Source organism: Gobio gobio (assembly GCF_949357685.1).
Source record: "Gobio gobio genome assembly, chromosome: 4".
NCBI classification, from domain to species: Eukaryota; Metazoa; Chordata; class Actinopteri; order Cypriniformes; family Gobionidae; genus Gobio; species Gobio gobio.
The window spans coordinates 34,753,566-34,779,361 of record NC_137100.1 but is presented as its reverse complement, the minus strand read 5'-3'; the positions used below and the strand labels follow the sequence as shown (position 1 = coordinate 34,779,361).

The window sequence follows — 25,796 nt, the reverse complement described above, 5'->3', positions numbered from 1 at the left end:
TGCACGCAAAACAGAGATGTCTTTCCTTCTTTTATCACCGCACGGGTGTACAACTTGATTAAACGTTTACAATAATAATAATAATCCATTAACACTTAACACTAGGTTCTTTTGTTTCTTGTGTGTTGACATCCTCATTATACCTGTAGATCTTGTTCAATGTGGGAGAAACATCCGTGTTTGTACATTATTGCTACTCTGATGTGCTGGAAGATGTCATCTGAAACTGTCCAAATGAACAAAATATGTGATGACTAAGAAAATCTTATAACCTTTATGTTATTGATCTTTTTCCTTCAGCTACTTGTGTTATAATTCAAATATTTACATTTCATAATTCTATGAAGGTAAGGGTTATAGCCTACTGAGGATTCACTTACAGATATAGAGCTAAATAAGCACATGCACCAAGAAAGAATCTGCACACTCACTAAAACCAGCTTTTATTTACATAAGCACAGACAAGAAGATAAAATGGTGAGATTTGCAAATGAAATTCAGCTACATCCTGCTGTGACTGTAGCTCCCCTGATTGTGGTTTAGGTATCAGGTGACAGAACGTCATCCTGGACAGCCACAGGCGCCAGAACCCTCCTATCTTAATGAAGATATCCAGACCACACATTTAAAATTCTCTCTGTCATGTTAATCTTTCCAATAATGCTACTTTCGGGGCACATATATTTACTGAGTGTATATGAGCTGGCAAAATAGTGTTGAGAAAATCTTTAGATAAATCTCTGATACGTCTTCTCTTTGGTAATATTTCAGGACTCTAAAGCGGGGTTTGACATCAGGATATTATGCATGGAATGTCCTGAGTATCGAGATAATGTGCCATGCTATTATAAACCTGACAATTTGTGCCTCAGCTCACGAGTTTCCTTTTTAAAGTATCTCTTACTCTTTCTTAACTCAATGAAGACAATTGAGGTAAGCTACTCAAAGGATACCAAGTAATTGTCTGCCATATAATCTTGGGTTTGAAAGATGTTTTCTTGGCCATGAAAACTGCTCTGAATGCATTTCACTTTCTATAAAGGCCGAACAGAGCCACATGAAATGAAACATTTTCGAAAAGAAAATGTGAAGAATGCGAAGAAGTTTGAACTAACACCTATAGTTATTAAAGCAGGATATTCCTAGCAAATAAACTCAACACAGTATTTTAAATACATTTCAACACATGGATATTATTGCTGTTATTTCCACTGAATTATAACTAAATTGTCAGGTGCCATTATAAACAGGCACCATCAATTTGTTGCTTTAGTTTGTTTCACATTTGTTTAATAAACAATGAAATAAAGAACAGAATGCTCTTTGTAGAAGTGGATTAACTGGAGGGCTCAAATAACTGCAGAGATGAATGAGGCATGTGCTGCTGTTCTCATTTTCATGTCTTGGTGAGCTGTGATCTCAGCAGTGTCTTTCATTTAGTATTGGATAAACTGCATTATAAATGCATTTCAGTTTAGAAAGAAAAAAGTTCTCTGTGACCATCCATAGCAGTTGGTACAGGCCATCTTGTTGGTTTTGATGGACTGGCGTTCAGAGGTCAAGAGTTTGTGCTTCTTGTCTGATGTCCTTGTGAGGTTTTCCACTCTTTTTAGGTATGAATCGAGTAGAAAAAGGGTAGTAGAGGGGTTTTTGAACACCTCAATCCACTCCTTTCATCCCCTTGCCCCACTTTCTCCTAAATTCGATAGGCTGGTGCAGAAACATGAGCATCGCAACCTATTGGAAGGCACAGAAACAGAAAAGCATGAGTACAAAAGTTTGAACAACCTTAAGTGCTTAAAGGGACAGACACCTAAAATATGCTCTCATCATTTACTCCCTCTCATGTTTCCAAACCTGTATGATTTTCTTTCTTCTGTGGAACACAAAAAAATTTAGAAGGAACAAGGAACATTACAAGGAACATTTTATATGATATATAAATGGGGGGGGGGGTGGGGTGCATGCAGGTTTGGAACGACATCAGGGTGAGTAAATGAACTTTCATTTTTGGGTAAACTATCATTCCAGGTACTCTTACATGACATGTACATTAGAACATCAGTGAACTGTAAACACTTGAATTCATCCATTAGGCAGAAAACTAAAATCATCCAAACAAATAAATACATCAAATGTGACTGAAATCATTGAAAAGTCTGTTCTCTACCTCAGTTCCCCATGTTCTTCTGTCGATCCAGGAATTTCTGCCGCCTGTCAGTTGGAATCTCATCCAAGCTGATACCATGGTTACTCGCCCTGTTTGGCAACATAAAGAAATATATCAAAACATTAAGTTTAGATTACTACTAACATCATAGACATCATCTTAAAGATGTACATGAAGACAGAAGTGGTTTCTTTCTCACCCAGGAGTACGGTCTGGCGGTACAGGTAGTGCCTTGTTAAATCCATCTCTTCCAACCAACCAATATGTTTCCTCTACACCTTTACCCTGTTGGAGAATGACAGGAGCTCATATGACAGGCTTCAAGAGGCACTTAGTGCGGTACTGTATAATGTAGTGCATGTTCCCAGGGTATTTCTTGGGAGTTGTTAAAAATAAAATAAAACACTCTCTTCAAACACATTTTTACCCTCAGATTAGTTTATTGAATTTGTTTACCAACAATGTCCAATGGCAGACATACGTGCAACGGTGAAGAATTGTTATTTTTATCTGAACTTTTATAGTTTCTTTTCCATCACATTTCAAACGATGTACCCTGTGTAATACCATTCTGTGGTGAAAATCACGGTGATGGAAATTTTAATAAAAAAAAAAGATTAAAAAAGTCTCATTCCTTTTGTTCATGTATAACTAGCATTCATAGTGGTATTTGCCTTGCTTTTGTTTCATCACACATCACATGTCTCAAGTGTCCAAATAAAGCTTTGAAAAAAAGTAAAACTTCTGATAAATCTGTATGGGGGACAAACTTGTCTGTTGTGATGGAAATGACGCCAGAACTTTTTCTGATATTTATTTCACACAACAAATATTGAACTGATGATTATTTTACTTTCTGTTTAGAATATAGTTAGGAATATAGTCATTTTAATTACTATATTATATATTTTAGAATATATACAATTCCTATTTTCATATTATATACTGTATTTGAATAAAAATCAACTGACACTTTTCTGTGTGTGTGTGTTCATGTTTTTATATCCTGGTGGGGACAACCTGAATGCACACTGACTCATGGGAACTTGTGTCACCGTGGAGACCTAACTTGAGGTCCCCATGAGGAAACAAGCTTATAAATCATACACAATGAGTTTTTTGGAAAATGTAAAAATGCATAATTTTTTTGTATTGGGTAGGTTTAGTGTAAGGGGATAGAATATACAGTTTGTACAGTATAAAAACCATTACATCTACGGAGAGTCCCTGAAAAGATAGTAAACCAGACATGTGACGTCTGTGTGTGTCTCTGTGTATGTGTGTCTACCTTGAGCTCTGTTCTGCCTCTAGAATCTATTTTATAGCCAAGTTTGAGGCTGTTCAGGACATCAACAGTACTCTGGTTGACATGAATTCTGTAAGCTGTAGAAACAGGGAGAGCAGAAAAATTAATATTTTTCATTTAATTTATTAAATAATAAATACAAATAAATTGTTAGAAATTCATCACTTGATCATCGCCCACACTGTTTTCTTGTGAGTTTATACAGACTCAGGACATCAACAACATTATGCAGAGTTCCACTTAAGGTAATGATGCTCCCTGAGAAACCAGCACTAGATGGCAGTACGTCTCTAACTGTTAAAACGCATTCACGGTTCACTTTCAATCTGACGCACTGAACATGTTACATCACTCGAGACGTTCTGTCACTGTACCCTTCAGTCAGATTATCTGGCCAACTGAGTTCTAGTCATTTCATTGTGTAGGTGAAATCACACAGCACTAAACGCGTGCCCTTTGTGGCCTAATCTATGATAAAACATCTTTAATCTTTTTAAACAACCTGATTTTCAAACAAAGCCTTCTTGTACAATATGATAATATTTACAGTAATTCGGAGGTAGCCCAATTCAATTCAAAGTTTAAAAAAAAGTCAATTTATTTAATAAAAAATTCAGTAAAATCAATGATATTGTGAAATATTATTAAAATATTATATGAACTTTTTTTTTTATTCCTGTGTTTATTATTTATGTTAAATCTGAATTTTCAGCATCATTACTCCAGTCTTCAGTGTCAGATGATCCTTCAGAAATCATTATGATATGTTGATTTGCTGCTCAATAAACATTCATTATTATAAGCAATGTTGAAAACAGTTGTTCTCTTAAACAGGATTTATTGAAGAATGGAAAGACAAATGAACAGCATTTTTTAAAATAGAAATATTTTGTAACATTATAAATGTCCTTGCTTTCACTTTTGATCAGTTGAATGCATCTTTGCTTAATAAAAGTATTGATTTGTTTTCTTTGAAATCTTTTCAATGGTAGTGCATTAGCAATTCTTTAATCATATTTCACACACTTCTTCCATGTTCTTCAGCATGAAACGTGAAGTAAATGTTCTTGGATAAATGCGACAGAAGGTCTGATTAAAGGTGAGACAGTTCAGGGTGATAGCGGAGGCTGAGTTCTAAGAGGACATTAGCTTTAAAGCAGAATTTTCTTTCTAATTTGGCTTATACTCTTAAGAGATTACAGGGAACTCTGTACTTTAAGCCCTCTGAGCTTCTCACTGACATGCACTCACTGATCAGCACACACACACAAAGTACTAACTACTGATCCTTACAGCCAAAGACAAATTCGTGGAATCACGACTTCAGAGACAGTCACAAAAGCTTAAATTGTTAGCATCAGACACATGCTGATGTATATACATATACAACTCAAAAGTTTTAGGTGTACTCACGCAACCCTGTGGATTCCATTCGGGAAGCTGTGTTTACTGTGTCCCCGAACAGACAGTACCGAGGCATCTTCAACCCAACTACACCCGCCACCACTGGACCTGTCGAACACACATCAATATTAAGTTAGCACATTAGCGACCAGAGCTGGGTAGATAACTTACAAATTGTAATCAGTTACTGATTACAAATTACATTACAAAAATTGTAGTTAGTAACATGATCCATTACATTACATATTTAAGGTTATATAATCAGACTACTTTTGGATTACTTTTAGATTACTTTTAACCTAACTTGTTTATCACATTGATTTACAAATAGAATCTCAGGGGGGTATTTGAAAATTGTACATTTTAATGTTTTCGAAAGACAAAAATCTTCCAAAGATATTACTACATGGTTAAATAACTTACTGAAACTGAGTGATAATTCAAATAATAATCAATGTGTTAATCAGGAGTTGATTAGATATGCAATGTTGCAATGTTGAGAAAACGCTTGTTAAAAGTTAAATGATTTCTGTAAATCCAGTGATCAATTGCTGTTTGTGTCTCGGTTTTCAGTAATAGGCACATGACTAGTGGCTGGTCTGTGTGTGCAATTCAACGAACCTGGAAGACCTTCTGAACGTATACAAACAGTAGACGTTTTAAAAAAGGAAATTTAAAAGATAAAAAGTATTTGGGAGAATCAATGAATTATGAACATTTGACTGCCATTGTGAGAATAACATGTAATCATGTAATCAATAAAAAAGTAACTGTAGTCTGAATAAGAGTATTTTAAAAAGTAATGTAATTTCATTACATTCATTCATTTTTGGAATCTGATTATGTAATCCAAATGACATGTAATCAGTCACTACCCAGCACTGTTAGCGACTGCTTCAAATTTCAAGAGTTACATATCGTTGTGTCAGTCACACCTGTGCAAGCACCATGTGATCTCTGTTGAGTTGTGGGCCAGTGCCATGCTTACTAATTGGATGAATCTGTTAATTGGATGATGCCTTGGATTTACATTTCACTTGTTCTAGGAATACACAGCCATCAGAGGATCAACTGTAAAACGTATTTACATTTAGCACTATGTTCAGTTTGGTGAAGACTCTATGATAATTATAGCTGAGGGAAATTATATGGTTGATTTTGAACTTTGTGAGAAGGGCATAACGTGCTAGTAAAGTGCTTTACAGAAAACTGTTATTTTAAATGTGTGATAATATTTCACAATATTGCTGTTTGAACTGTGTTTTTGATAAAAAACAATGTACTCTTGAGATTTCTCACAAGAACATAAAAAAAATGTCCCATTGAAGCACTCCGACATGTAGTAGCGAGTTTGAGTCCTGGCTCAGGTGTCTTTCCTGATCCTATTCCCCTCTGTCTGCCACGTAGCTTCCTGTCTCTACTATCCTATCTCAATAAAGGCAAAAACAGCAAAAACAAAATCTCTTTTGAACATTATTGGTGTAGGTGTTTGTGTGCATTGTGCTTTTCTTACCAGAATGGAGTCCAATGCGGATTTTGACTTTAACGTCTGGCATATGCCTCATTTGAAATGTTCCGATGCAGTGCAGAATGTCCAGAGACATGTTGGCCATCTCTGCTGCGTGACGGTTACCATTACGGTTCGGAACCCCTGATGCCACCATGTACGCATCACCAATAGTCTCTACCTGTTAATATATATATCATATAAAATGTTCCTTGTAAAAATTCTAAACTGTTTGTATGTGCAATAGATATGACCTCAAATTATATCGTGTTGTATAAATCTTTTTATTTATTTAAATGTATTCCTTATTCTTACCAAAGATATACACTCTAAAAAATGTGTGTTCTATATGGCACCAAAAATGGTTCTTGGCTCGTAATCATAGGGGAACCTTTTTAAGTGCTATATAGCACCAATTTTGATGCTTCAGTGATTCTTCAGAGGTTTTTCACCGGTTCTTTGACTAAGGTGCTATATAGCACCTCTGAAGAACCGCTGAAGAACCACTGAAGCACCAAAATTGGTGCTATATAGCACTAAAAAAGGTTCCCCTATGATTACGAGCCAAGAACCATTTTTGGTGCCATATAGAACCTTTTTTTTTTAGAGTGTACCTTTTTATGCACTTTCGGAAAAAATGTCAATCAATATGGGCATACATTTTTTAAAAGCGTAAAAATGTACCGTTTAGGTACTAATATGTACACTTTAGGTACTTATATGTACCTTTAGGACATTATTATGCACCCTTTAGAGCTAAATAAGGTACTAAGGTGTACTTTTTGAAAGGGAACCGCCCCAGTGACAGCTTTTGTACCTGTAGCAAAAAACATTCTAAATCTGATATTATGAGATCAGCATCATGAAAGAATCTACTCAATTTCTACAACAGTATAAGTGAAACGAATGCAGACCTTGTAGACATCGTGGATAGCGATGATTCCATCGAAGAGTGTGTAGAGGTCGTTAAGCAGATCGACCACTTCGATAGGTTCACTCAGAGCAGAGATGGTGGTGAAACCCACAATATCACTGAAATACAGTGTGACGTCAGAAAAGTGCTCCGGTTTCACTGGCTTCCCTGTCTTTAATGCCAAGGCCACAGACCTGAAAGACAGAATGGCATTATAAGAAACAAGAAGAGATTGGGAAAATAAGGGTGAAATGTAAGCATCTGAAGTGGGACTCACTTGGGCAGCATCTGGGCTAGGAGAGCATCCGTTTTCTGACGCTCTACCTCTAGTTCTTCAGTCCTCTCTCGGATCAGATCCTCCAGGTTTGAGGAGTACTGCTCCAGCATCCTTAACATTGAGTCAATTATATTTGTCTTCTTCCCCTTGTTCACATTCTTAAACTGCAAGTTAGAAAGAAAGAGACAGAGAACAGTACTTTTTCTCCCCTATGTTTTATGTGGTGAATATTTTTTGTTCAGTTTATCTTCCTGAAAAAAGGACTGTTTGTTTGTTGGCTTTCTTTTTTAATGTCATGCCAGCTTCTTATAGAAAATATCTTACAATTTTACCTTTTAAATGTATATCATCTGCTTTATTTTAAAATCATTTAGTAGTATACTAGCATACATATGTGACCACAAAGCTAACACACATGGACTACAAAACACAAATCTCTTACATTAATTTCAATTTCAATTATTGTATTGTATTTTTTATTTTTTATTTTTTTTCAAATGAAAAGCTCCTCAGCCACATCTGAGTTAAAGGTCCCATGACATGACATTTTCATTTTATGAGGTATTTCAACATTAATATGAGTTCCCCTAGCCTGAATATTGTCCCCAAGTGGATAGAAATGTTGATCGGTGTAAAACCGAGTTCTGGCTGTCTTTCTCTGCCTTTGAGAAAATGACAGGCCAGACTAGCCAATCCTGAAGTCTCCTGTTTTGACGTCCACACAGGAACGGTAACCTCCCTTTCCTCCACCCAGAGAATCTGTCACGCCCATGCAAGCGCTATATTTGTCCTCGAGAGATCATGGCTTGTGAAAGAGTGAATGCTGGCAGTTTCTCAGTGTTTGGATGTACAAATGAAAACAGAAGTCTTTTTTCAGTTCCTTCTGATCTGTGATCAGTGATTTCTTACGTGTAGCTAATTATTTATTATTCGTGCACACACTGCGGCTTCTCTCTCTCCCGACAGAACGGTGTTTTCGTGTTTTCTATCTTGTGAGTCAGTGTTTTTGTACGTCCTCGTCGCGTCTATCTGTTCTACAATGTGCATACAGTCATGAGTTTCTGCTCAACATCGGCAGACTCACATCTCTTTAGAGATAAACCTCACGCACGTCGAGGCTCGGGCTGCACTGACCGGTCGGCCTTCAACATCCCCGACCCCCATTACTGCATCTGGCCCACAGCGGAGGCACCAAACGCGGCGCGAGATTAAGCGGAAGGGGGGTAAGCGTGAGGGTATCCGGCTAGGCTAGCCAGCTATCCCCACAATAAACTGGATTACATTCGATTACTGCTGTTGTGTCTTTGTTTGCGCTGTGTACTCAATGCGCGTCACTGACGCTTTTCATATGATTGGAACATATCTAAAAATAATGCTATAATCAACACTTACTAACTCATTCATCTCGCTGTAATGGTACATTGCATGTGTTACAAAGTTGGTAGAATAATGATGAAGACGGACTCGGCGTTACTGGGACTCGTGTTTATTCAGAACTCTCAGATACAAACACAATAAACTCGCGCTGACAGACAGCGCTCTCATAACTCAGTAGTTACTATAAATAACTTTGTTAGCAATCGCTCCGTCTCTGTGATGTCCGGTTCACGAACGAATCATTCTTTTGAATCGGTTCTTTTTAGTGAACCGAACCAGTTCACCAAATCGGACTGAATCGTTCTAAACGGTTCGCGTCTCGAGTCAGCGCTGATCCATAATTTACTAAAGTTACTAACTTTCTGACATGAGTGACAGCCCCTCCGACTAGAAATAAACTAATAACCTGAAGTATATTCTAGTAACTACAACAGTTCACCGAACTGAGACATGCTGAGAACTGATGAGAAGTGAACTCAGGTCCATCCGTCTCTCTGGCAGCAGCTCGTGTGTCGTAGACCTCGTTAAACCACGCCCCCTCCGCTCATTTCAAATGCAAAGATGTCAGCCAATCACAACAGTGGGCATTTTTACTGAAGTCTCACAGCAGACACGCCTCTTGAAACAGGGCATTCAGCCACAGGGCAAACAGCAGTATAGACAAAATGCCTTTTATTTCTAAATTATGACATTTTATGATGTAAAAATCATACTAACAATATAAGTGCACCTCAGGAAACATTATAAAATAATAGAAAAATGCCATGCCATGGGATCTTTAAGAATGTCTTTGTGTGTGTCCTGGTAACATAATGTCCCCACAAAGATGGCAATATCCAAAATTCTTATCCTTGTGGGGACATTTTTTGGTTCCCCATGAGGAAATCAGTTTATAAATCACACTAAGTGATGTTTGTGTGTGTGTGTGTGTGTGTGTGTGTGTGTGTATGTGTGTGTGAGGATCTTCAATTTAAAGATCTTCAGACACAGGTTTCATGAGAATTTGTGTGTGTGTGTGTGTGCACACATGAGAGAGATAAAGAAGGTGTACCTGTTTGAAGATCTCCTCAAATGTGGGTCTCTTGTCAGGCTCCTCACTCCAGGCCTGCTTCATGATCTGAATCACCTCCAGCGGAGCTTCATCCACAGACACAGTGGGTCTGCACAGCGGTGGAGGAGAGCGCACTTTATCCATGATTTCTGCACACAGAGATACAAAACTGAATTGCTCCAAAATAAATATGCTATCTTCAGCTTTTCCATTAATTAGGTAAACATGAAAAAATTAAAATCGACATGGTAAGTGATTATGTAGTGGTACTTGATGGTGTCTGACCTTCAGGAGGCATATCCAACATGCAAAAAGGTGCGCAGCGAGAGATCACCTCCTGCATGATAATAGCAAAGCTGTATACATCTGCTGCATACGTCCCCTTCTTCTTCAGATTAGGATTCCGCAGGATCTCTGGAGCCGTCCATAATTGATCTGTATCAAAGATACAGAGATCAGAGTCAATCAGAAAGACTGAATACATAAAAGAGGAGCCTCTATATCCTGGTTCTCATTACATTCCACTTGTATTATACGTACCCTCCGGTTTGCTGTCCTCCAAGATGATGTTTTGACAGTTGATAATTTCGTTGAAGCCATAATCTGTAACCTTCAGAACAAACCGGCCATCTACCACACAATTTCTTGATTTCAGGCGTCCATGAATAATCTCACGATTATGCAAGTACTTCATTCCCTGACGGGATAAAGAGGTAAAGAAGGCATTAAGAGGAAAGTGACAGAGATGTATGAGAAGATGGAAGCAGATGACATCTTTGACAGTTCATTGCTTAACAGCCAGTCATTCTTTACCACATGTCCATCCATATCTCCATCTTATCTGTTCATCTATGCATTCATTCAAACTTTTCCTTACGTCGCTTCAAGTCCTCACCCTGATCAGATCAAGAAGGAGAGAGGATTTGAACATCCAGTCCAGTCTCATTTCCTCGTTGTTGAGCAGGTCTTCCAGGCTGCCTCTGGTGCAGTGCTCCGTAACAATGCCAAATATGCCAGTATCCAAGAACAGACCCAGAAACAAGTTCAGATTCTCATGGCGCATGTCTCTCAGCTAGAGAGAGAGAGAGAGAGAGAGAGAGAGAGAGAGAGAGAGAGAGAGAGAGAGAGAGAGAGAAAGGGCAAACAGAAGCAAAAAGAGGGTACAGAAGGTAAGTAGCATTCAGTTTTCCATTCAAAACCTGTCCACAACTTATTATCTAATTTTCATTTATTTTCGCTCACTTTCTCTCTCTTACCTTGATAAAGATGGCCTGTGTGCTCTCATTGATTTCTGAAACAGAATCTTCATAGGGGCATTTCTTCAGCCAGACCCAGTCACCCTGAAAACACAGAATAATACAATTTAACACCATTTGCATAAACATAGCTGTGCCTTAAGAACTAGAATGACTAACTAGCAGTTAGTTAGGGGTAATCAGTCCCACTTTTCGGTATCAAATTAGATCAATATGTCTTTATGTATCTCGAAAAAGTCATGAACAGTCATAAAGAAAATTAAAGCTGCAAGCAGCGATGAAGGGCCCTCGCATCCGGGGCCACCGCTACCCAGTGGCCTTAGTGGCCCCAGCGAATAGTGAGCAAGATGCATTTAAGCGGGTAAATATAGGAGAAATACAGCAAAGTCATTTTGATGTGCCACTCTTCCTTCTGCCAGCAGGTGGAACTTTGACTATAACTGAATATTGCCATGTAGATGTCTTCAGGTCAGGACTATTATCAAACATGTGAAGTTTGGGGCAGATCGGACATTGTATGCCTGAGTTACAACAGCTTCCTGTTTCGTGGCGTTAATCGCATACCTTAACACTTAGCCAAGTGTTGCATGATTGAATGTGTTTCTAGCATGTTTGGTACTTCATGGAATATTTAAATGAGTTTCTGGGAGTGAATTACATTGTAAAGCATGCCATTTCCTGTTGCCAGCAGGTGGCGCTATGACAAACTGAATATTGGCATGTAGATCTTCAGGCCAGGACTCTTATCAAACTTGTGAAGTTTGGGGCAGATCGGACATTGCATGCCTGACTTACAACAGCTTCCTGTGTCATGGTGAAACATCAGACTTTGACAGGCTGCCATGGACACGTCCTTCAACGAAAACTCAAGATCCTCACAATTTAGCATCGCCAAGGCCTTAAGATTAGACTGACCAATTATGATGTTGATCTGATAAAATCTCTAGGAGGTGTTTGTTAAAGTACAACGTCTGGAAATGGGGAAATTTGCAACAATTTTACAATGAAAATTAAAAATATCTCACTTCCTGTTGGTTTTCAGATTTCGTTCCAGCAGACTTTTTTGTACGTATTGGGCTGTTACATGTGAATTTCATACCTGTACGTGAAACATAGCGGGAGGGGCACTTTGTTGAAATGTTGTAGGTGGCGCTATGGAGCCATTTTACCACGCCTAATTCTAAAACTCATATGTAGAGTTTTCAGGTCAGGACTCTTATCAGACATGCAACGTTTGGGGCGTATCGGACATTGTATGCATTGTAATTGTATTTTGTAAGGCCGCCACAGACACGCCCTTCAGGGAAAACTCAAGATCTTCGCAATTTAACATCACCAAGGCCTTAAGATTAGACTGACCAAACATGATGTTGATCTGATAAAATCTCTAGGAGGAGTTTGTTAAAGTACAACGTCTGGAAATGGTAAAAACTGCAAAAATTTTGCAGAAAAAATTATAAATATCTCACTTCCTGTTGGGTTTTTAGATTTTGCACCCAGGGGCTTTTTTTGTAGGTATTGGCGCTTAATTGAAATTTTATAAAAAAAATTACAAATTTTCGCAACTTCTGACACGTGTGCAAAGTTTCGTGAGTTTGAGCATGTTTAGGCCCTCAAAATTGCGATTCTTTTGGGAGAATAATAATAATAGGCTGAGCAATTCCAATAGGGTCTTCACACCATCAGTGCTCGGGCCCTAAGAAATGATGACTAACTTGTAAGACTAGTTTTAGCAGTTTATGCAACCAGCCCCTGGCTGGTCAGCAGCATAAGGTATGTTTTTTATGCTGGGAACTGTATGCTGGTTTGCTGGTTACCAGGATGGTAAGCGGGAGAGCTGCACCAGCTCAGTTTTGTTTGAGAACAGCATCACTATGGTGGTCCACCAGCTAGACCAGCACTATACCAGCCTAAACCAGCCTGAACAAACATGCTGGTTTATGCTGGATTCTTCAGCAGGGCATGGAGTAGGAAATGGAAAACCCTGAGTAGAGCTTTAAAAACTGGAGTGATTACTTCACAGTTTGCAGCCGCTGAAGCATAACTTTCAAATTGCTCTTCCAGTTTGGTGCATTAGGCTTCCTTTGGAACTATTTTCATTAGTGGAGAAAAATATACTACAAACTAACTGGTCAAATTTTGTCTGAAACATTGGTTACCTTCTGGTATTCCATATGAATCCCTCTTGTTTGTGTGATTTTGACTTAATATAGAACCAAAACACTTTGCTGACAACTATGTCTGTACACAAAAATGCACAAATTTCACACACCTCAAATACAGCAATGTTGGACGTTTCAGGAGTTGACGTGATGTAACTGCGACCTGAAACTGAGTGTTGTGGGGTTTTAACATCTAGTTGACTCTTCACCATACTATCTTCATTCAGCTTCTACAGAGAGAATGGAGAGAAATTGATAAGGCATTATCAATTGGCATTGACAAAAATCATGATCGCAAGAGAGAGATTGAAAGAGTAATATCTACGAAAAGACTTATTCCTGTCCTATTTATTACAATCCCACTTGCAGAAGAGCACACTCTAAAATTATACAGATACACAGAAAGAGAGAAATGAAAAGTGAGCGAGACATAGACAAAGTCAATGAGCAAGACAGACACATAGCGAGAGAGAGAGGGCATTTGTGACTGACCCTCCTGCTGAGTGTGGTGTTGATGAAGACCAAGTCGTCCAGTGTCAGCACTATTTTAGAGGGGCTTCCTCCTCCAAATGCTCCTAATATCCCCACCTGCCCATGTTTCCTGGACACACACTCATATGCTTATTTGTTTATCAGTAATACTAAAAACTTGTTCAAACTCAAGCAAGTCAGTTCATATACCTTACATGGAGAAAAAGGACACCTCCACCTATCAACACAATGAGCAACAAGAGGAGGAAGAAAAGGGTTACTCCATCCATGCCTGAAACAAAAAGAAAGAATGAGATACAGAATCAGTCATGATGATTATGTTATAAAATGTAATTTAATGAAATGTGGCATAAGAAGTTCTACTTCCTCACCTCCACTACAAGCGATATAAGGGCTGAACCAACAGTTTGAGTCACTGCTCGGAGACGCTCCAGCAAAATGAATCGCTTTCCCCAAGTATTTCAACCCTCCGTATTTTGCAAACGTGTGCGGTGCTTCGAGGGCGTGCGTGCGATGTAGGCTGGAGCCAGAGCCATCTGAATCCAGGACAGCATAGCGCGCCTGCATTCCCTCTCGGTCAGTACCTGCTGATATCCGTTGGTTAAAGCCATTGAATTCAAATCCACCGGTGTTTTTAGCCAGTGCATCACCCGATACCCAGCGCCCACTCGCAGCACGGCTCTGCTCTGCAGCCATGGCTGTATAATAGAGCATGTTATATATGGTCCCAAAAAATGGAGAAACCTGCCAAGAAAGGAAAAATCCACAAAAGTAGATCAAAAAAGTTGTGTGATTCTAAGCATTTTCTCATACAAAGAAAAACTTAATAAGTGTCTGTTGATATTTTAGTAGGCCTATCACTAATATTCTGAATTCGTTTTTATATTTATATTCTCCAATTCATGATAATTTTAGTTAAAGTTTGAGTAATTGTGTTGTTTTTCTTATTTGTCATTAGTTTTTGTAAGGATGTGTATATATAGTTTTTATTTTTATTTCAGTTTGTTATTTTAGTACATCAAGTTAAACAAAAATGAAAACGAAAAGTGTTGCATAGACAGCTAGCTGTGACATTTCTTTTATATACAAATAACGAAAATGTTTTTTTATGGGTTTTAGTAAACTATCATAACCATGTTTTATGAGAATCCTTTAGAGACAAAACACCAACCTGTAAATATCTTAACATACACAAATTATGTACATATTAAATACATAATGCTACACAACTTTTTTCTGTGATAAAAAATCTAAAAAGTCACTATTGTGGCAAAGATTCTTTCTAATAACTATAGACTTTGCTTTAGCTATCCCTGTCCCTATATTGCTCGTAGCACTAGGTCTAAAATCATTTGGTAAGACAAGTTCAAACTCTGTGTGTTACCTCTTCAGCTGGTGTGCTGCTGCGTATGTCATAGGATTCCTGCGCTGTATTAAAGGCCTCATAGAAGTTTTGTTCCCCTTGGTCCATGGTAATTGTTAAGACCCCATCGTAAGCTCTTCGCAATTTGGTGTCATTGGCCAGGACTGGATAGTTCACATTTTTATACGGCAGTGAATAAAGCAGTGTGTCATATGGAATGAAGATGTATCCTCGGTCAATCATTCTCATGTCCAGTGCTGTGGTTAGCAACTGATACTGTTCATCTCCACCAATCAGAACAGAGTGCATGCACATGATGACAACTGCACTCCACCAAAAATGAAGAGGGAGGGAAAAGAATTGAGCAATAAATGAAAGAATAATTTAATGTTAATACTTATTAAGACACAATGAGACATCACAATAACACAGAATGACAAACTTTTTCCCCATTAATATTTAAAAAGTGTCTATCCTCCTAACTAATTGAAATATTGATGTACAGACATATGGATAAGATTTTCAATCCTTAATCACTGATTTAATTTATCTAAGAATAACTGAGGATATAGAAGCAGATGAAAGATGAAACCTCCAACCAAACCACTATTCAGTAATCCTCTTTGTTAGTTAAGAGTTACTTGCTGACCATTTTTAATATACATTTCTAAACATAATTCAAATATAACTCAGAACTCACCCCTCACTCGATCTGTCTCTCGTATTGCCTTTAGGGCTTGTCGTGGTCCCTCCTTGTCCGCTTCCATGGTAACAACCGTGCCAACTGGTAGACCAAGAGCACGCAGGGATGCTGCAAGTTCATGCCCAGTCGCTTCCCACATGTCGTTCTCCGCTGTTATAATCCCAACATGTGCCCAGCGGAAAAAGCGAAGCACAGAGAAGAGCACACGAGAAGACAATGGGAGTGGCCGCAGAAAGGTGGGATACATTTCCTCATTCATGTCAGCCTTCAGGCAAGCCCAGGACAGGATGCCCTTGTTCCAATTCTTTGACAGCAGTGCAGCAGCAGTGCAGTAGCCAGGGTTTGCTGGTCCAAGAAAGGCCGAACCGTAACCCTCCAGCTCGGCAAAGCGTGCCAGACCTCTGGAACTTAAGCAATCCTCATTAATTAGTGTGTAATCATACCAGTAGCCTTTGTTGAGGTCGGGGTCTTTGTTGATGCGGCTAATGGCTAATCGGGCAGCCAGGTCTGGCAGGGCTTTGGAGTACATAGGGTCGCACGCCCATGGTCCTACGATTGCAATTTTAAAGGTGGTGCCCCAGGCCTCACAGGGCAAGTATGATAGCATTACTAAAGGAAAGAGCAAACAGTTCCCCCACCAGCTGTGGCTGCGTAGCACGGAGGTCGAGGACACTGAGCTCACTGGACCATCAGGGCTTTTTGCTTTTTGCTTTGAGGTTGGTTTTTGTCGTCGCTTTCCTGTTGAAGACTGTGGTTGCCATCGTGGGTGGTGGGACCGGCAAAGAAAGCTAGAGTTTCTGTGGTCATCCATTCCCATTTTACTTCTACTGTTAAATGTCCAGGACAATGAGAAAACAGGTGGCACTGAGAGATGTTTTGTGTTTATGTGAATATTTAGTCAGCGACCGTATGAAGGCTGATAAAAACACGCTCAAAACACCCAGCTTTCGATTTGGGTTCTACCCACTGAGGGGCACTAGCCCAAAACTATTGCACAATAACCAGCCATCACTGTTTGTTATAGAGATGAAGCAAATGTGTGCAATTGTGTTTTAGAGAAACAATAAAGGTTTGGTGAAAGAGAGGGGAAAAGATAAGGGGCAGAAACAGAACAGGAAAAAAAGACAAAAGTTAGTTTTGTTTTTGTTCTTATAATTAGAATATTAATTTACAATACATTGCAGTTCTTTTCACCACTGTTAATTTATTAGTGATGCGAAAGTGTAACAGTTACATCAGCATCAGTGTCATATAATTCATTATTGTACCAAGGTCATCAGATCTAAACTAAGGTTCAAAAGTTGGGGGTCAATAAGATTTTTTTTTTCCCCCTGTGGTGAAAATATTACACATAATGTCTATGTGGTATTTTTAATACGCTTTAAGACAAACCATGTGCAAAATCATAGGTCAACATCATTGAGGAGTATTTTCTCTTTAAAACAGCAGTGAACCAAAGACTCAAAACTCAACAACAACAAAAAAACAGTTTGAAATCGCTGGTGTTTCTGACGTCACAAACTACCTTGTAACCAATCACTGGCAGGCTTTGGCATAACCGTTCTGAAGCAGGGGAATCTCAAGAGAAGCCTGGTTATCATGGTATATTTTTGTTGATATGGAAAATCGATTTTGCAATATAGCGGGTGAATTATGTATATGATGTATATTACGATGTTATGATGAACTATGCCTTTCTCCTCTGACTTGTGATGTTTAAAGCGTTTCTAAGGATACTGACTGATACTGAAAGCAGATTGAGATGGCAAACGGGAACTAATGTTACAAATAGTGTTGTAGTACTAGAGACTAGTCTTGGTCTCAAGACCGGTCTTAAGACAATTTTTTGATAGTCATGGTCTTTTCTCGGTCTCGACCACATTTGTACTTGGTCTTGTCTTGGTCTCAGACTAAGAGGACGGGATTTTGTTTCAAGGCCATTTAAGACCACAACTGCTGGGATATTACAAAATTGCCAGTGCATTGCCTGATTTATTTATTAACATCATTAATGTGATTGGATGTAAAACTTACTGCTTCAGATGCAATCAATAATTTGATTTATTTATTGTGTCGATTCAGAAATTAATTAGGGACTGTGTCAAAAATGTCACCAAAAATGTATACAAATGCTCACAAAATTCAAGATATTGTTGCAAAAAGTTATTGTATGAGATCTGGATTTAAAATATGTGATATAATTACTGCAATAATGACTGCAAACATGATATTGCTTTAACAAACATTCAATAAAAAAAATAAAAAAACATTATCCTCAACATTATTTATGCATTTGTAATTTACCAATTCAGATGCATCTTCTATCATAGATGTATCACCTCTGTAGCACATTTTGTTGTTAATGATTTCATTTGATTAGTAACAGTGACTTATTCTACTTGTATTTATTATAAGTCATTTATTAGAAATTATAAGTGGCAATGTGGACCTCTGTGAATTTAAGGAGTGCTGGTCTTGGTCTTGTTTTGGTCTCAATCCCTCAAAGTCTTGGTCTTGTCTTGGTCTCAACACTCATTGGTCTCAGATTAGGTGGTCTTGACAACAACACTTGTTACAAATGTTACAAATGTTCAAATAAATGCTGTTATTTTTAATTTTCGATTCATCAAATAAATCCCGATTTCTACAAAAATATTAAGCAGAACTGTTTTCAACATTGGTCATAATAAAGTGTAGCCTAAGTTATTCATTTAATTTATTCCTTAGAATTATTAAACAGTGTATATGTATGTATAGGGTAGAGTGGGGGAAAACGCCCCATGGGGTAAAACGCCCCCATACTGTGTTTCCCAATATAACCACTAGATAAAATTGAGATACTTTGTTGTTGCTATGGACTACATTGACCAGAGTGATGTAGAAGTTTTCACCGCAAAGCTTACACTGGTAAAGTAGCTACCTGAGAGAAAACGGATTTCACATTTTTAACAGTAAGAAAAAAAGTGTTTTAAAGCGTGTTGTTTGCAGAAGAAAAGAATTTTAGATGTTTGCAGAACATCTAAGATTTTTGCAGAAAATCTGTGATGCAGAACATCACAGTTTTATATGATATGAGAAGGGCGAGGCCTGCAGTTAGGGAGTACTTAAATAAAATATAATTATATTTTCAGAACTACAATTTTTTTCCCCAAACCTTGTCTGTGGGGTAAAACGCCCCCAGCCACTTGGGGTAAAGCACCACCAGAATCCCACTATTATCATAATTACTGTAGTAGTTCTGAACATCACACTCTTTGTTTTCCCATCAAATTTAATCTAACTAGGTGGTTGAATAAAAATATTTGGACTTTATATTTAAAAATTACCTCACATTAGCATCAGCTAGCGCCCAGTTAGCCCACTTCTTTTCTTACTTGCTGTTGAGTTACTAGCATTGTATATTAAGAATGATGAAAGTATAAAATCTTTAAATGTTTTGGGTAGATCCTTGGTAATTACACTACTAGCAGATGATACAACCTTATTTTTAAAGGAATAAGATCAAATACCTAATGCCTTAAAAGCTGTATCTTGACTATTCATGACAGTACACAAAATGTAATTTATAATATTCCAGTCAAAAATAAGATCACATACTTGGGAATAACTATTACAAAAGAGTTAAGGGACAGGGAAGAAAATAATATTCAAGTTGTTGTGCAAAAAATAAAGAAATAATGAGTAGCTGATTACAACGACATATTTCCATTTTTGGAAGAATTATTTTAACAAAAATGGAAGGGATATCAAGATTAATTTACCCAGCATATTCATTAGCAGTACCAGAAAGGTGCATTAAGGAAATAAACCAAATTAATTATAATTTTATTTGAAACAATAAGCAGCATATGATTCCAAAAGGTGATATGGTAAAATTAGCAGAAGAAGGAGGGATGAATGTAATTGATTTTGGGGCAATGAACGGAGTTATTATGTCAAGATGGTTACAAACATTTGTAAAAGATGAAACATCTTTATGGTTTAGTCTTCTTTTTCATCTTTTCCAAAGGGTAGGGGGAATTTCTTTTCTTTTAAGATGTGATTTTGAACCATTTAAACTGCCTTTTAAGTTATCTGATTTTCATATGCAGGTGTTAATATACTGGAAAATGCTGCAAGAATAATTTTACTCCACATAAGGCTATAATTTTGAATAACAAATGTATTTTACATAAGAGGAAAAATTTATTTTATAAAGACTGGATGGAAAAAGGAGTTTGGGCTGTAATACATTTAATGGACAAAGATGGTAAAACAGTGAGGCAAAAAAGTATTTAGTCAGCCACCAATTGTGCAAGTTCTCCCAATTAAAAAGATGAGAGAGACCTGTTATTTTCATCATAGGTACACTTCAACTATGAGACAGAATGAGAAAAAAAATCCAGAAAATCAAATAAGTATTTGGTCAATAACAAAAGTTAATCTCAATACTTTGTTATATACCCTTTGTTGGCAATGACAGAGGTCAAACGTTTTCTGTAGGTCTCCGCAAGGTTTTTACACACTGTTGCTGGTAGTTTGGCCCATTCCTCCATGCAGATCTCCTCTATAGCAGTGATGTTTTGGGGCTGTCGCTGGGCAACACGGATTTTCAACTCCCTCCAAAGATTTTCTATGGGATTGAGATCTGGAGACTGGCTAGGCCACTCCAGGACCTTGAAATGCTTCCTACGAAGCCACTCAAACACTGTTTGGAATCATTGTCATGCTGAAAGACCCAGCCACGTTTCATCTTCAATGCCCTTGCTGATGAAAGGAGGTTTTTACTCAAAATCTCACGATACATTTTCATTCTTTCCTTTACACGGATCAGTCGTCCTGGTCCCTTTGCAGAAAAACAGCCCCAAAGCATGATGTTTCCACCCCCATGCTTCACAGTAGGTATGGTGTTCTTTGGATGCAACTCAGCATTCTTTCTCCTCCAAACATGACAAGCTGAGTTTTTACCAAAAAGATCTATTTTGGTTTCATCTGACCATATGGCATTCTCCCAATCCTCTTCTGGATCATCCAAATGCTCTCTAGCAAACTTCAGACGAGCCTGGACATGCCCTGGCTTAAGCAGGGGGACACGTCTGGCACTGCAGGATTTGAGTCCCTGGCGGCGTAGTGTGTTACTGATGGTAGCCTTTGTTACTTTGGTCCCAGCTCTCTGCAGGTCATTCACTAGGTCCCCCCGTGTGGTTCTGGGATTTTTGTTCAATGTTCTTGTGATCATTTTGACCCCACGGGGTGAGATCTTGCGTGGAGCCCCAGATCGAGGGAGATTACTAGTGGTCTTGTATGTCTTCCATTTTCTAATAATTGCTCCCACAGTTGATTTCTTCACACCAAGCTGCTTACCTATTGCAGATTCAGTCTTCCCAGCCTGGTGCACGTCTACAATTTTGTTTCTGGTGTCCTTTGACAGCTCTTTGGTCTTGGCCATAGTGGAGTTTGGAGTCAGTTTGAGGTTGTGGACAGGTGTCTTTTATACTGATAACAAGTTCAAACAGGTGCCATTAATACAGGTAACGAGTGGAGGACAGAGGAACCTCTTAAAGAAGAAGTTACAGGTCAGTGAGAGCCAGAAATCTTGCTTTTTTGTAGGTGACCAAATACTTATTTTCCACCATAATTTGCAAATAAATTCTTTACAAATCTGACAATGTGATTTTCTGGATTTTCTTTCTTTCATTCTGACACTTCATTCTGAAGTGTACCTGAAAATTACAGGCCTCTCTCATCTTTTTAAGTGGGAGAACTTGCACAATTTGTGGCTGACTAAATACTTTTTTGCCCCACTGTATGTTAAGTTGTGATAATCTTAAAATATAGTTTCATTTGGATTGTTCTTATAGACAATATTCTTTAGTTGTCAAAGCTTTTCCTGTAGCTTTGAGAAATCTAATTAAAGGTATATTACAATATTCTTCTGTAATACCCACACCCATGGATTTATTTACTGACAAGTATAATTAATTGGATGAAAAATTTAATAAGTTTGAAACTATCAAAGTTAGAACCAGATACTTGTCATTTCCTTTGTTACCTAAAATGAAAGAAGTACATTTCAAAACGACATTTATCCATGTAACGAATTTCTAAGAGTAAGATTTAATTTGGATAGCAATGTCTGTACATTTTGTCAAAAAGATATTGCATCTCAGGAACATCTTTTTTATAATTGTACGATTGTTAAATCCTTTTGGGACAGATTGTATGAGTGGTTGGAGACAAAAAATTTAATACCTGTCTTTGATTGTCATATTGTTAAATTTGGTGTCTTTTTGGACAACAAAGACATTGAATTTTTGTGTAATAACATGATGATTGTAGCCAAATTTTACCTACACAAATGTAGATTTGTTAAAGTTTCTCCATGTTTTGAGGCATTTAAAAATTACTATTTTTTTATTTAAATCCTTAAAACAACTAAAAATGAGGAGTGCCTTAAAGCTCTCTAAATTACTGTCAATATATTATGAAATTTTATTTAATTTAATTTTTTCTTGTGTAATATGTTACTAGTATCTTGTTTACAATATGCTGCTTGATTTTATTGTTGATGTCTATCATTGATAATATGTTAATGCCTGTTTTTATTTGAAATGATTCAACAACAACAACAAAAAAAAGCATCAGCTAGCTAGTTAGCCAGCCAGTTAGCATCAGCTAACAATATTTTTCAAAAAGGTTGATTTTTAAAATGTTTAATTAATAAATATCTATACTGTTATTTTGGATTGTCTTTTTAATTTTAAGCTTAAACATGCTTGTACTCTGATTTGGCTGTAAACGTATAAAGCAAATTGCTTTATTTACATTTTTTTTTTCAAAACTAGGATCATTATTCTAGACACATTTACCATTTGTTTCACAGAAAAAGTTACACAGTCCTTAAGGGACTATAATTTCCCCCCACTCTACCAATATATATATATATATATATAGCTTGATAATTCTAGTAAAAGGAATACATTACATTTTAATATTAATTAATTGAATTAATATAAAAACAGAAGCAGTTATTTTAAATTATATATAGAGTCTATGATGCACTAAAAGTAAAACCCATATCCACCTAAAAAGTATTATGGTTTTATATCTTACTAAAGTCATAATTGCGACTTTACATCTCACAATGTGACTTAATTTCTTATTTTAAACTATCCAGAAATAACTTTTTTATCTTTTACTCTGAGGCAGAAATAGGGTTCTGGCCTGGATGATGTGTTAAGTGAGGATGAAATATACACATATATTTATATTTACTTAACCTATTTTAAAAGAATTATATCTACCTATTACTACAATTCTCAATTAAATGCTGCTTGGTTTGCTAATAAGAGTTTTGTGGTGACCAAGGTGACACTGAGAAATAAGAAGCAGGATACTGAAGTCTTCGTCAACCCTCATCTCATACTAGCCTTTCCACTGTAATCCTAGAGATCTGATCTCTGATTGCAGGATTGTTCTGGTCAGCTGACCAACCACATCCTCACCTGACTCATGTGCCATCTGTGTTTAAAGGTAGAGCTGGGGTGAAGTGTCACACAACTTGAACCAGGCTGTCTGCCCATTCCTCTCTCTCTCTCTGTCTCTATCCATTGCTCAGAAAGCAGAAAGCAGATTACAATTAAAGAGCTCTGCCTTCATTATCCCTGGCCATAATAACTGCCAAATAACGTGAGGCTTAAACAATCTTAATCTTAATCAACTATATCTCTTTAAACCATCATCACTATGTATCTATCACTATGTACCTGTTAGAAGTCTTTTCTTCTTTGATTTATTTGTTATTCTTTAACCTTTAATCCATCCTGTATTATTTTCCTCTCTACCCCTCATGTTTTAACAGTCAGGCTTTTTTTTTTCTTTCTTTGGACCTTTAGCCAGCACTGAAATAACTCAGGATTACAGAAGATTGCACGGGACCTTGTTGTCAGACTAATGCTACTCCTGTATTTGAATGATTTACAGTCTGTGATATTGGATAACTGGCATACCCCAGCAATTTTTATGTACGGCATAACAAAACAATAGTTTCATCAGATAAAATAAAATATAAATCTATTTTAAAATTGATTTTAAATATCTAAATATTCCTTGTCGTTACTAATAAGATTTATCAAGGTTGCTTTCTGCTATTACGTTCAAAGCGGATGTCCTGTTACATACTGTAAATGCGCCAATGTTATTATTATAGCTGATCATTGGCTGCTGGAAATTACTGCTTGAATCTCATGATCTGAACATGTACACATGGATCACATTTTGTGCCTTTCTGATAGATTTTAGGCAGTAACGACCTCTAAACTGCCTATGTTTTGGCATTTGTTACCTGGATATGTAATGTGTTAGTTTAAGTGGCTAAACATACAGAAACATTATAGTGAATGGACACCTGTAATATAAAACTAAGAGAAATAAAACAATGCATATATTATATTGAACAAAATTATTTAACAAACTCCGCTTATACAAAGCGCAAAAAAGACAAAGCATGAAATGCAAACAGTCTTACTAATGATAACAAACTAAGATTACTTGGCATCCCTCAGGGAAGTGTTATAATTCTCTAAGCCTCCAGGACTACTCAAGCAAATTTCATATTGAAAACTACTTTTACTCTTTGTAAAGGATTGTTTAATAGAGGAGCAAAAGATTGGCTAACCTGTGTGTGTGGCTAATTGAGAGCCATGATGAGTGCTCGTTCCATTAGAACATCATAGGAAGAGTCAGCGGGAGACCAGAACAGCCCTCCCAGAGAGGAAATAGTAATAAGAAATAACAAAATCCAATTTAAAAATGCGAAAGTCCGAATTGAAGGTGGAGAAAGGACAGATATTCCATGTAAAAACAAATAGAAGAGCAATCTTTAAAAAATGTCTTTGAAAAGAATAGTATAAAAAAGTATAGAAGTAGAAATCCACCTTTCTCTTTTTACAATGGAGAGTTGATTTTTGGTTTGTGGTCCCTGGAGATTGGAGGCCCTCTATTAGACTGAGTCCTGCCCAAACTGGAGAGCCTAATGGGGGAGGCCACTGGAACAAGAGCCTCTCTGAGTCCTGGGTCTTACTGGGAACAGGCAGATTACAGAGAGATAGCGAGAGACAAGGAACGAGCAGAGGAGAAAGGAGGGGCAGGCCAAGAAATCCAAGTGGTGACTTCTTAACCCTCTTTAGCCTATAATCCACACATACATGGCAAAAGGCATTTTGTCTCCTCAGTATGAATGTGAGCTTGTGGCCCAGAAACATATTGATTGATGATTTGAAGTAGATTGAAATATTGCAATGCACTATTCACAGTCAGCCATGATTAATATTCCAATATTAAAAAATTGTCAGACAATATAACCGAAATAAATAAGTGGTATAGCTGGTTATGTTACCTCAATATGGCAGCCACATTGTTGAGGTCAATCATCAAATTTTGTTAAGCTACTGACATGACTAAAGTTTTATTTTTCAGAGGTGCTATTGATTTATTTCGGGGGAAAAACTTCTTAAATGAGGAAAAATATGAATGTCTCTACATACATCTATGTGACAGTAAAAGAGTATCAAGTTAACTCAATGGACAGAAAGATGAACATTATGAAGATCCCCCAGCACAACTTCTGCAAGAGTTTTAAGATGATGGTGTTAAACCATTAGTGTAACGCGTCCTCATGTCACATTAAAAAATCCCAAGTGTCAGTGTCCCCCTCTTTCTTTCCTGCTCCTCCTTGAGTTTATAAGCTTGGCTAGGAATGCCCAACAGGTGAAAGGAGATTTGAGTTCCCAGGAAGCCCTAAGCCATGATACCTTTGTTCATTGTGACATTGTGTC

The 25,796-nt window shown here is 37.4% G+C and overlaps 1 protein-coding gene across 4 annotated transcripts; it reads right to left on the bottom strand.

Annotated features, from left to right (window-relative positions):
- Nucleotides 1–426: 426 nt before the first annotated feature.
- gucy2d (guanylate cyclase 2D, retinal) lies at nt 427–25,053 on the bottom strand. Of its 4 annotated transcripts, XM_079815330.1 has the most exons (22): nt 24,897–25,053; nt 24,638–24,723; nt 23,466–23,573; nt 15,979–16,992; nt 15,300–15,601; nt 14,287–14,659; nt 14,105–14,186; nt 13,916–14,024; nt 13,534–13,653; nt 11,262–11,345; nt 10,901–11,077; nt 10,546–10,702; nt 10,291–10,440; nt 10,006–10,154; nt 7,578–7,741; nt 7,302–7,494; nt 6,394–6,568; nt 4,890–4,988; nt 3,459–3,553; nt 2,370–2,455; nt 2,171–2,259; nt 427–1,737 (listed from the first exon to the last, which is right to left on the bottom strand). In XM_079815330.1, exons 4-21 carry the CDS (start codon nt 16,796–16,798, stop codon nt 2,172–2,174), a joined length of 3,423 nt encoding a protein of 1,140 aa, XP_079671456.1. In that variant the 5' UTR covers nt 16,799–16,992; nt 23,466–23,573; nt 24,638–24,723; nt 24,897–25,053; the 3' UTR covers nt 427–1,737; nt 2,171. The 4 variants fall into 4 exon arrangements, with proteins under 4 accessions (XP_079671456.1, XP_079671457.1, XP_079671455.1 ...); XM_079815331.1 differs by lacking the exon at nt 23,466–23,573; XM_079815329.1 differs by having other exon boundaries at nt 24,638–25,049.
- Between the last annotated feature and the right edge of the window lie 743 nt (nt 25,054–25,796).